Source organism: Nansenia antarctica (assembly GCF_963989245.1).
Source record: "Nansenia antarctica genome assembly, chromosome: 11".
NCBI lineage: Eukaryota > Metazoa > Chordata > Actinopteri > Argentiniformes > Microstomatidae > Nansenia > Nansenia antarctica.
In genome coordinates, this window is record NC_137681.1 from 4,441,141 (window position 1) to 4,453,640 (window position 12,500).

At 46.4% G+C, this 12,500-nt stretch overlaps 1 protein-coding gene across 1 annotated transcript in view; it reads right to left on the reverse strand.

Moving 5' to 3' along the window:
• The window catches only part of nrg3b (neuregulin 3b), a gene marked incomplete at both ends in the record, with an annotated part of 198,311 nt that overhangs the window by 22,571 nt on the left and 163,240 nt on the right, over positions 1–12,500 (reverse strand). Inside the window, one exon of the mRNA XM_080541895.1 lies at positions 8,883–8,956. Coding sequence (XP_080398021.1) covers positions 8,883–8,956 — 74 coding nt within the window. The remainder of the gene's footprint in view (positions 1–8,882; positions 8,957–12,500) is intronic.

Genomic DNA, 12,500 nt, shown 5'->3' on the forward strand with positions numbered 1-12,500 from the left:
GACTACTGTTGTGATACGAGTGTTACCATGCCTACCTACTGTTGTGATACGAGTGTTACCATGACTACTCTCTTGTGATACGAGTGTTACCATGACTACTCTCTTGTGATATGAGTGTTACCATCAGCACTCGAGTTGAAGGGGGATGAGGGGGGATGGCATCCCCCCCTGAAATAAAAGCAGTAAAAATCATCCCCCTTCTAAAACTGCCATCCCCCCTTTCCATCCCTTATGTAATTTTATCAATGGACGTGGTATTACTGCTATTTCAACATTTAGTTTTGCACAGATTGAGTAAAATACTGTGGGCGAGGGGGCACGCAATGACATTTTTAACAAGTCACTGACACTGAAGTCACTGACGCTGTGGGGATGCTAAAATTGTCCCCATATGATAAAATCCACCATCCCCCCTGATTTCCTTTTACAACTTGAGTACCGGACCATGTCTCCTCTTGTAATCTGTGCCAAGGGCTCTTTAACAACTCGGGAGTCTGGGACCTCGCTTTAACGCCTCATCCTAAGGACAAGGCAACCTCTGCAAGGCAGCACGGGGGTCTCGTGACCCCCCCCCCCTCTGCAAGGCAGCTCCCCGTTCATTGTCCTGGGTCCTACCCCCCCCCCCCCCCCCCCTCTACAAGGCAGCGCCATGTTCGCTGTCCTAGGGCACGGGGGGGTCCCGTGACCACAGGGAGGAAGGAGCGCCACCTACTGGTCCTCCAACACCACTTCCTGCAGCCTAGTTTAGTACCTACCACCCCCCCCCCCCCCCCCGCGCCCCCCCCACCCCACTCATCCAAGGATGGAACAAGTCGTACCCTGCTTAGCTTCCCAGACATGTCAGGTCTCAGTGTCAATTAAAAGAGACACACGCACACGCACACACACACACACGCACACACACACACACACGCACACACACACACACACACGCACACACACACACACACACACACACGTCCCCTTCTTAGCATGAAAGTCTTCTCCCCCACTTCCTCCAGAGCTGGGGAGGCAGATAAAGAGGAGCACTCGTGTTCTTTTCATCCTGACGGTCTTCCCTTTTCCACGCCACTGTAATGTAATCTCATTTAAATTAAAATGAAACCCTCACACTTAATTGCTTTTCTGACAGAGGTGGTCTGGGTTTTTAAATAGACTGAGAGAGAGAGAGAGAGAGAGCTTGTGCCGGGCACCCTCTTACAGATTATTTGGTGGACAGTCTCTCTCTCCGAAAATGGAAAAGGAAGCAAAGCACACCACCACCGCCAGACAGAGGGAGAAGTGTGGAAACCATCTGTTAGGAATGTGACAGTACAATAGGAACATTTGTCAGTGTTACCTTTCCATTACCTGCATTCACTTTCGCAGGAGAAGTGATTTAGCGAAACTAACTCAAACGTCACATGGATACAGTGTTCCAGCGGTTATCTTCACCAGATAAGGGGTCACGTAACCGTTGAGCACGTAACCGCAGGGTCCCCGGTTCGATTCCCGGCCACGGATGGACATGTCCTGCATGTCATCCTTTCTCTCTCTCTCTCTCTCTCTCTCTCTCTCTCTCTCTCTCTCTCTCTCTCTCTCTCTCTCTCTCTCTCTCTCTCTCTCTCTCTCTCTCTCTCTCACCCATCCTTCCTGTCATATCTCTACTGTCTCTATCACAATAAAAAGAAGACTTGACTGAGTGGGACTGCCCGACTCAGAAAAAATAACTTCTACTACAAACCTTCACCAGATGTAATGTAGTGAAACTGTAGGAATGATCCCCACTAAGCAAAGACATCAGATGAAAATCCCAGTTTGTTATTAATATTTAATTGAGTTATTCTGCTGTGTGATTGAAGTCGAATCTGGGCCAAAAATTGTGTTCGTGAATTGAATAAGTAAATAACATAAATCTATATTGACGCGACACCCGCTTTGATTCGATGCGATAATGTTGATATAACCTTATGAAATCATCATGATCGCTACCTTCAATTTCCACACACGTCAATGTGACCTTCCTTCATCACGAAACCGTTTGAAACCGCAAACAAACTCCTAAGCGATCGCAATCGACCTTCAAAACGATCGGGAAAAAAACGGAACTGAGTCACCGATGTGTACGCTGATCGGTCCAAACGGTATCTCGTGTTTTGCATGTGAGATGACATTTTTAATGTGATTTTTAACACCTTCTAAATCTTATAGTAAAATCTGGATCTTAAAGATATGGATGGCTGTGACTTTTCAGACTCTAAGCTCGCTTGCCAAGCGGGGCGGTATATACCCTGGCAGGACTTGTAAAAGCATGGCGCAGCCTCTTATTGAGGGTTGCCAGTTCCATATGGCCCATTCAAGCCTTCCGCCGCAGCCGGTTTGCCCACAGCGACAGCCCACATTCATCCACTTGAATCGCTCCATTGTCAACAGCCTGCACAGATGATGATGATGTCATCTAGCACAACTAACATTCTGTACACAACCGCTGGCTTCAATCTTCTAGAAGGTGTCTCGAGAGGAGAGTGTCATAAAGCATGGAATGGAATGTCATAAAGCATGCAGAACACTGCGATCACTCTAGAACCTTTGCGCTACTGATGTTTAACCTAACTCTAACCTAACCTAGCCTAACCTAACCTAACCTAACCTAACCTAACTCTAACCTAACCTAACCTAACCTAACCTAGCCTAACCTAACTCTAACCTAACCTGATCACTCTGGCATCGTCTAGTAGGGTCTTCTAGACTGAGACAGACCCTCGTCCTTCGTCCTAGCATGTCCTAGTGGGGGGGGGGGGGGGGGCCTGGAGACGGTAACACCAGTACTACAGGCCCTTCCTTCCGCCCCCATCATCCTTTTCTGGCATCTCCTAGTCATGCCTGGAGTCGTGCCTATACCGACGACGGCGGCGAGCCAATCGTAACGTCTTCAAGAGCGTCTCCTCATCCTTCTGCTCTTCGAATCCGGCATCTCAAAGCAACCCCCCCCTCGGGAGCCACTTGCGAACCGTAAACGCGGGGGCCCCCCCAAATGAGTAACCATGGAGAATAAGAATGCGCCGCATCAGTCGTCTTGGTCGATTACGGCGGGGATAAATCCGGCGCGCCAAAGAGAAAGAATGGCAGGGGGGGGAGGGGGGGGGGGGGTGAATAAAAACCCTTAATCCCTCTCTTTGCTGAGGAGTGGAGGAGAGACGGAGTGGAGGAGAGAGAGCCTTACTGCCGCTGACACAGGAGCCAAATACCTCAGGAGATAAATACAGAAAATTCCCCCTCCTCCTCTCTCCTCCCTCCTCCCCCCCCCCTCCACACACACACACAGACACAGACACTTCCCTCTCCTTCACTCCTGTGGTTGTGATTCACCGTCTGCCCTGCTGGACACCATTAAGGGCGCACAGCGGCCGCTCAGACGAGGTGGCTGGAGAGAGAGAGAGAGAGAGGATCATCTCCTGAGCTTGACAGGGTGGAACTAAATCATACCCCGATCCTCCCTCCCTCCCTCACCCTCCCTTCCTCTGGCTCCCAATTACGGCCCCCCCTCCCTCCCTCCCTCCCTACCTTCCACCACCACCACCACCACCCCCCCCCCCCCCCCCCCGGCCCCCCAAACCTGCCACCTCCTTCGAATGCATTGTCCCTCTCTACCTTTTTGGCCCTGGCTTTTTGAGATAGGCGTTACTGTCTCTCTCTCTCTCTCTCTCTCTTTCTCTCTCTCTCTCTCCATCCCTCTCTCTTCATCTTTCTTTTTGGATCTGGGCAGAGCCCGGATGGGACCGTTCCTTTGAGTGCCAGCTTTGTGGCCGGTCGATACGGAGACAAAGAAGAGAAGGGCAGTGGATGATTTGCGATTGTGTGTGGCGCACAGAGATGGATTTTGCAAAAAAGCTCAAAGGACAAAGGCTTGGGCTGCAGATGAAGCTGCTTCACCCCCCCCCCCCACCCCCCTGAGTGATTTGAGGCTCGTAACAGAGGGGTTACTAAATAAAGATGCATGAACACACACGCGCACACACACACGCATGCTCGCACACGCACACACCCACATGCACACGCACACGCACAAGCATGCGCGCACGCATGCACGCACACACACCCACAGACACACCCACAGACACACACACAGACACACACACACACACACACACACACACACACACACACAGGGTTGGACACCTGCCAAACATGTAATGCATGGAATCAACAGGTAGGCAGGAAACAGCATTATTATTTTACAGAAAACAGCTTCGCCGTTCCGGGTTTATAGGACGGCTTCCGATTGGCTGTCATCACATGTTCTCCTGCTTCACATGATTGTATGAAACACATCGAAATAGGCTTGGCTCCCTTCTCTTCAGCCCTCTTGAATATTCATCACCCGCTAGCGTTTGTTTTTTCTGAAGCTTGTGTGCGTGTAACATTGGCACAGGCGTAACATTTATCACACGTAGGTTTGCTGTGTTGCCTCGACATGTACAGCTCAGGAGGTGGAACTAATATCAGCAACAGTGGGTGGGTGGGGAACTTGGAGAGAGAAATGAAGACGACTTTGCCGAGGAAAAAACGCCCGCTGGGTCAATTGCTCCGTTCATGCTAACGAGCTAAACACACAGCAGATGTTTTCGTCAGGTTGCATGAGAATTAGAAAAGATTGTCTTTTCGGCTTGGATTTGTGTTTATTTGTGTGTGTTTTTTACGTTTCAGTCAAGGCCGCTCATCGTCTGTCTTAAACGGAGTGTGTTGTATACTACTGTATATCCGGAAAGGGATTGTGCTGCTATATATCTTCACATTTACATTTTTGGCATCCATCACTTCCATATGACGACAGCTGGTGAACGTGCGAACCACACGCTCACTCGAAGGGGTCGAAAAGTGAAAGTGAAGCTTATTGTGTGAACAATATCTAGTTTTCGCTTTTTTTTTCCATAACACCAACATGACGTTTTAAAATACCCACTTGATATAATAAACAACAGTTCATAACGATCACTAAATACTTGTAATTTGAGGATTGGATTCACTGTTCTCGTTTGCCGGAGGCTACCGGTAAGTGATACAAGTATAAGTATCTTGTAAACATACACTTTCGTTTTAGGATGTGTTCAAAAGCAAGAACTGTGTGATCATCTAATTATGTGTCGTTATGTGTTTTTAGCATGTTGATGTTCTCTCAGCATGTTGTGATGTTATAATAATGCAGTTAGACTTTCGTAGCGATGTACCACTGTTAGCGAACAGCCTGTGGCTGCGTTTAGAGTCACTTTTCTCCCATTCAGTGTTTGAGGTGTACCAACATTCACGCCTGTCGTGTTACATTTCCCCCCGATTTCAATGTATGACACATCATTTGAAAGCTTACAATCTGCAGTCTCAGGCGATGTAAAAAACAGAAAAGTGACTTGGGCCATGGGTTTATCCTTTGACCAGCTGGTGTCACCTATTTCCTACCATACTTCAAGGAGTAGCAGCTATCCTTTCATTGTCACACACCCGGGGTTGGTGTAATTAATTAGTTTTCAGTACAGCATGGCGGGGGGGCACATGAACAGACATGTTAGCATATGTGACAGGGTCTGGTGAAAAAGTCCTCAAGTCAAACAAGGTCATTTTCCCGTTTTTTTCCCAGACTATGAAAGTGCAGATTGTCAGCTTTCAAATGATGTGTCATACATTGAAACTATCAAAAATAGTTAATAATATGCTTAATATAATGCTTAATAATATATGCTTATTTGAATGTTGGTCCACCTCAAGCTTTCAAATGATGTGTCATACATTGAAACTATCGAAAATAAGTTAATAATATGCTTAATTAATATAATGCTTAATAATATATGCTTATTTGAATGTTGGTCCACCTCAAACCAAATACCGGAGAAACACGCTCTGAATGAAAACACATGCAAAACAGCTGCTAGTAGCTGGCAGCTAATGAGGAGGCTTTAATAGGATCGCTATTAACCTCTAACTACATGTTTAGCACATCACACCATAGAACATCAACATGCTAAAAACACCTAACATACAATTAAATGATCACACAGTCCTTGCTGTTGAACACTGAACCTAACACCTAAACACGTAAGCTTGTTTACAAGCCATGTATCACTTACCCAGTAGCCTACTGCAGATGATACAGTGAATCCAATTCACAAATTACAAGTATTTAGTGATCCTGAAACTGTTGTTTGTTAAATCGAGTGGGCTCTTCAACACTTCAACTTTCATGATATGCCCCAAAAAAACTGAAAACACGTTATACACAGAAAGAAGCTTTTTGGTAATTTACGAGACTTGAGAATTGCCGACATGCAGACCTTTTCACCAGACTGTGTCACATATTGGCTAATATAAACAATCCCCTGATATCGATTAATTGTCCATGTTAACCCAAACACCTTGAAGATACTTCAATCCAACAATAACACTCCAAAAGATCAGAGTTAGAATAAGGAAATAGATGAAGCACAGCGCACTATTCCTTAGGTTTTGCTTGTCATGTCTATACTGCGTGTGATCGATACAACGACTGGCCGCCTTACCAAAGAGAAAGTGGTAAAAACATTACAGGCAAACACATTAAAGTAAACGCTAACGTTAACAACCTAATAGGTGAGTAAACGCTATACACCAAACACAAAGGTGTACTGTCATAAGGTTCGAACCTTCTACTGTTGCTCCCAAACTTAAGAAAAGAGCAAAGGAGTGCATCGAGGAGTACTCGTACAAAGAAAGTGAGATCTCCCGTTGTTCAAAATCCGATACCGTGTGACATTGTGAGACAGGCTTTGTGCTTCTAGTGGGACAATGATGAGGCCCCATTAGAGGACCCTCTCAGCGGGCTTCGGGGTATCAAACCGAAGGGAATAGGAGTTATGGTTTCCATCTCACTCTCTGTAAAGGAAGACTAAGTCACTCCATAAAAAGAGACGTTTCATAGACCGTCAAACCTCCCCTGAGGTCGGCCTGGCTCTCTTTTTTATATGTAACCACCCTACTGGGCTTTTATGACGGTTCAAAGGCACTAGGAGCCTCTCCCAGCTACGATACGGAGAGGTTGGGAGGTTTGAAGTGAGGCAGGATGATGGCTGCTGTGGTGTCTTCTTGTGCTCTTGACTTTTCATGACAATAGTACAATAGTATATATATATATAAAATAGAAAAGCCACTATAAAAATAAGCAATAACAATACTACTACTACTACTACTACTACTACTACTACTACTACTACTACTACTACTACTACTACTACTACTACTACTACTACTACTACTACTACTACTACTACTACTACTACTACTACTACTACTACTACTACTACTACTACTACTACTACTACTACTACTACTACTACTACTACTACTACTACTACTACTACTACTACTACTACTACTACTACTACTACTACTACTACTACTACTACTACTACTACTACTACTACTACTACTACTACTACTACTACTACTACTACTACTACTACTACTACTAATAATAATAATAATAATGATAAAAATAACAGTAGTAATAATAATAATAAATGTTAAAAAAATATAAAAACAATAACAGTAATAATAATAATAATAATAATAGTAATAACAATAACAATACTACTACTACTACTACTACTACTACTAATACTACTACTACTAATAATAATAATAATAACAGTAATAATAGTAATAATAATAGTAGCAATAATAATAATAATAATGATAATATCAATAATAATTATAATAAAAATAATAATACTACTATTGTCTTCTATACTATTGTATTTGACAAAACCATTGCCAGAACCTCCATCCACATCTCTGTCTGTCTGCCTGTCTGTCTGTCTGCCTGTCTGTCTCATAGTGAAACATCTCTGCCTGTCTGTCTGCCTGTCTGCCTGTCTGTCTGTCTGTCTGTCTGTCTGTCTGTCTGTCTGTCTGTCTGTCTGTCTCATAGTGAAACACAAAGCGGTCAGGTAGAGAGGGAGTCTTCATGCTCATTATAACAACCTTATTTGGTCACGCACCATGTTCCCTCCGACACAATCACATAAACCCATCCACTCAGTGTTATGATTACATATTCCACGAACACCAGGTTCAAAAGATATCCTAGAATGTTTCTGAGAGAACACTGGATGAGAAACATGAATTAGAAGGATGTTATTCCCAATTTAGCAGGAATTATCTGGGAGCTGACAAGTGGGCCAGCTCTGCTAATTGCCATCTACGTTCTTTCCAGACTAATAACAATGGGAATGGTAATAGCATGATAATGATCTCTTTATTGATTTCAGACGAGCAACAAAGCAGCACATCTATTTTCCCTGCTCTAATTCTTCAGCAGAAACTGATTGAAATATATTTTCAAATTAAGATGCGTTTGGTGATTTATATATATATTTTTTTTATATAATTGGAAATGAAATCGATACATGATGCAATTTAATGAATTAACTCCACATCGACTCATTTATAAGCACAAAGTAACACTCCAGAATGTGTTTAAACTATCTTTTTAACGGGTATAAAGGGTATAATGCATTGAAAACTACCGTTTCGGAGGGAGGTAATTAAAATGTTTTAGTATATCTTATCATACACCCACAGCTATACATGCTAAAAGCATAAACAAGAAGATCTAAAGTACATAGGGTACTTTCCCTTCCTAAAATATATAGAGTGTTATAAAAGAGGATTCTGGTGTGTTTGTGTGTCTCATAGGAAGCCACAGTTTGTCCTTTGCTGGAGGGGGATAATGTGAATCCAGGCTTAATAGGTTTATATTTATCTTGACCAGAGTAATAAGAACGTCGCTCTGGGCCACCGAAGACAGATAATTCATTAACACCCGTTTGTTTTCACTTTTTCACAGAAGATCAATAACAGGAAGACGTGGCACGTACTTGGGTCAGACAAGATGGAGTCTGACTTGGGCACAAACTGGTCACAGCGCAGTCCATGGTAACCCTCTTTGCATCTGAGAGAGAGAGAGCGAGAGAGAGAGAGAGAGAGAGACAGAGAGAAAGAGAGAGAGAGAGAAATACAGAGTTAGACTTTCAGAGATCTGTGCAGAAATAATACCTTAACACGGCACAGGCGTTGTGTGGATTCCACGGAAATAAGTGTTTTATGGATTTTCAGCAACGCGATGGAACTTTTCACATTTCACACATTTTCACTAAATTCTTATATACAGAAGGAGAGATGGAGGGATGATTGAAAGGAGGGGAATGACTCAGGGAGGAGTGGATGATGGAAAGAGAAACAATGGTAGGAGGAGAAAAGAAGATGGGAGGGAGGGAGGGAGGGAGGGAGAGGGCGGGATGGAGGGATGGAGGGAGGGATGGTGGGAGGGAGGGAGGGAGGGAGAGGGTGGGAGGGAGGGAGGGAGGGAGGCAGAGGGTGGGAGGGATGGAGGGAGGGATGGAGGGAGAGGGTGGGAGGGAGGGAGGGATGGAGGGAGGGAGGGAGAGGGCGGGAGGGAGGGATGGAGGGAGGGCGGGAGGGAGGGAGGGATGGAGGAAGGGAGGGAGGGAGGGAGGGAGGGATGGAGGGAGGGAGGGAGAGGGAGGGAGGGAGAGGGTGGGAGGGAGGGAGGGAGGGAGGGAGGGGGAGGGCTGCTTTGGCCCAGCCTTTAGCTGTGCCTGCAACCCCACTGATAGCAGCGTCCTGACAGTAATGTCAGGTCCCAGTAGAGGCATTGGGACGACTGGTATGGGAGAAAATCACTTGGCTCCCTCCACACAGTTAGATCTGCAATAGCAGAAACGTGATAAGCAAAGAGCAGCTTCTCCCATTATGCCGTAATTTATTTGAAGTTGTCCTCCAGCAGTGAGAGCCCACTCAGAGCCCACCCCGAGGGTTTTGATCGACGACTCCGTTCGTGCCAAATAAATCTCCAAAACTTCTCAATACCTTGAGAGTTGGTCTTTTTTTTTCTTTCTGGCATTCAACATTTTTGACGGTTTGGATAACCCTTTGGCCACGGTTAGAAGCACCCATTTAATTTGCCTCAAGTCTTTCTAAATAAAGAGGATTCAGTAGATTCCTTCATCTCCTCGAGCAGCCTCCCCACCCATGCAGACCGCTGGTTTTTGGTGCGTGTCAAATAAATCTGCGAAAAACTGAAATGATGTGGGGGTTGCAGGGCCTTCTTATTCCATATTATTTCATTCGATTTTTTGGGATTACCCTTTTAGTATCAGAGCTGGTGTGGTCTAAGCCTTTGTAATTGAATAGTTGAGCGCTGTCTATTCCCATCTTTAACAGCGGACACACTCGTTGGAGAACAGTCGGCGAGCTGAGCCAAGTCCCAAAGCTCTGCTTCAGGCTTTAAACGACACTCTGAGGGATTTTGTTCAGATGTCACAGTTTGTCTGTTTGACGTCCCAATAGAGTTTTGCATTCCCTCCCTCCCACGCACGCTATCTCTCCCTAGCGCTAAGTACTTCCGAAAACTGACAATTCTTGGTTTTTCCTACACAGTTTCCTACAAGTTTGTCCTTCAATGACTCAATGGTGTAATAAGACGCACTTTCCAACTTTTTTGGAACCGTCACCGTTCCAAAGACTCTTTGAAAATAAACTCACTTGACTGCAGGTCTGTCTGCAGCATTCACTCCATGGTACAATACAGCTCTACATAATTGTGTACTTGACTCCGAAACGGTGGTTAACAACGCTATTCATGAGGGAGATCTAATTATTCGCCGCGACACTAGCCAGCATCCTATCACATTCCAAGATGTGAGTCACCGAGATCGAGATCGACTTAAGTATTTTTCCTCGCGAGTGTGAAATGTAAAAAATTGCGGAATGCAGAAACACATTCTTTTCAACCCAATCCTTTTCCTCCTCTCTGTATTTCCTGACGTTTCTAGGTTACAATCTTCTAATTAATCACAATCGATAGTCGCTAACGACCCACCTGTAGAACCGAAACCAAATGATACTGATAAAATCCATAACAACCACTTGATAGAATATAACCATGCGTTAACTTATCATTCAATAAGAATGACCATTTCACATGTCGTTTTGTAATAGCTAGACAGCGCATCGAGGTGTAGCGGGGCTGGAGTTACAAGACTAATAAACATGGCATCCATCTGGAGCCATGAAAGCATTTCAGCTTGTGTTTTTTTTTGCTGCTGTTGCCAGTCACACCTACCTACCCTCTCGCTGTGCTGAAATGCCTCGTTAGCATTCAGAGTCACAACCCACAGGCAGAATGTCTGTCTGGCTATCTGTTTATCTCTCACTCTCTCCCTCTCTCTCTCTCTCTCTCTCTCCCTCTCTCTCTCTCTTGCTTGCTTTCTGTTTGTCTATGTCTCTATCTCTCCCCCTCTCTGTCTCTGTTCCACTGTGAAACAGGCTCAGACATCCTTCAATGAGATGGTAGACAACAATGCTTCGGAGACAAATGTGTTGGTGTGAACGTGACGTCGAGGACTTGTGTGCGAGATAAAAAAAAAAGTGAGGTCATGTGAGTCTGTGGGTTTGTGTGTAGGTGTGTGTGTGTGCGTTCGTGCGTGTGCCCGCAAAACGTGTGTGTGTCTGTGTGTGTGTGTGTGCATGTTTGTTTGAGAGAGTATCCTTGAATCGACTTCAGGTGGGTGGGTCGTACGTACTGTGTGTGTTTGTATGTATGAACGAGTGGTTAAGTGCCTGTGTGTGTGTGTGTGTGTGTGGGAAGGTCGTGAGTAGCAAGCGACGTCTCAAGAGTGTGCGTCCTCCCTTTTGTTGTGCTGTTCCCTTCCTACCTGCACCTTCCTACCTCTCTGCCCTCACCACGCGCTCCCCTTCCTGCCTCACTGCCCTCACCACGCGCTCCCCTCCCTGCCTCCCTGCCCTCACCACGCGCTCCCCTTCCAACCTCCCCTCCCTACCTCTGCCCTCACCACGCGCTCCCCATCCTACCTCACTGCCCTCACCACGAGTTCACCTTCCTACCTCACCTTCCTACCACGCTGCCCTCACCACGTGCTCCCCTTCCTGCCTCACTGCCCTCACCACGCGCTCCCCTTCCTACCTCCCTGCCCTCACCACGCGCTCACCTCCCTACCTCACTGCCCTCACAACGCGCTCCCCTTCCTACCTCCCTGCCCTCACCACGCACTCCCCTTCCTACCTCCCCTTCCTGCCTCACTGCCCTCACCACGCACTCCCCTTCCTACCTCCCCTTCCTACCTCCCTGCCCTCACCACGCGCTCACCTCCCTACCTCACTGCCCTCACCACGCGCTCCCCTTCCTGCCTCGCTGCCCTCACCACGCGCTCCCCTTCCTGCCTCCCTGCCCTCACCACGCGCTCACCTTCCTACCTCCCTGCCCTCACCACGCGCAGCCCTTCCTACCTCCCTGCCCTCACCACGCGCTCCCCTCCCTACCTCACTGCCCTCACCACGCTCTCCCCTTCCTACCTCCCTGCCCTCACCACGCGCTCCCCTTCCTGCCTCCCTGCCCTCACCACGCGCTCACCTTCCTACCTCCCTGCCCTCACCACGCGCTCCCCTTCCTACCT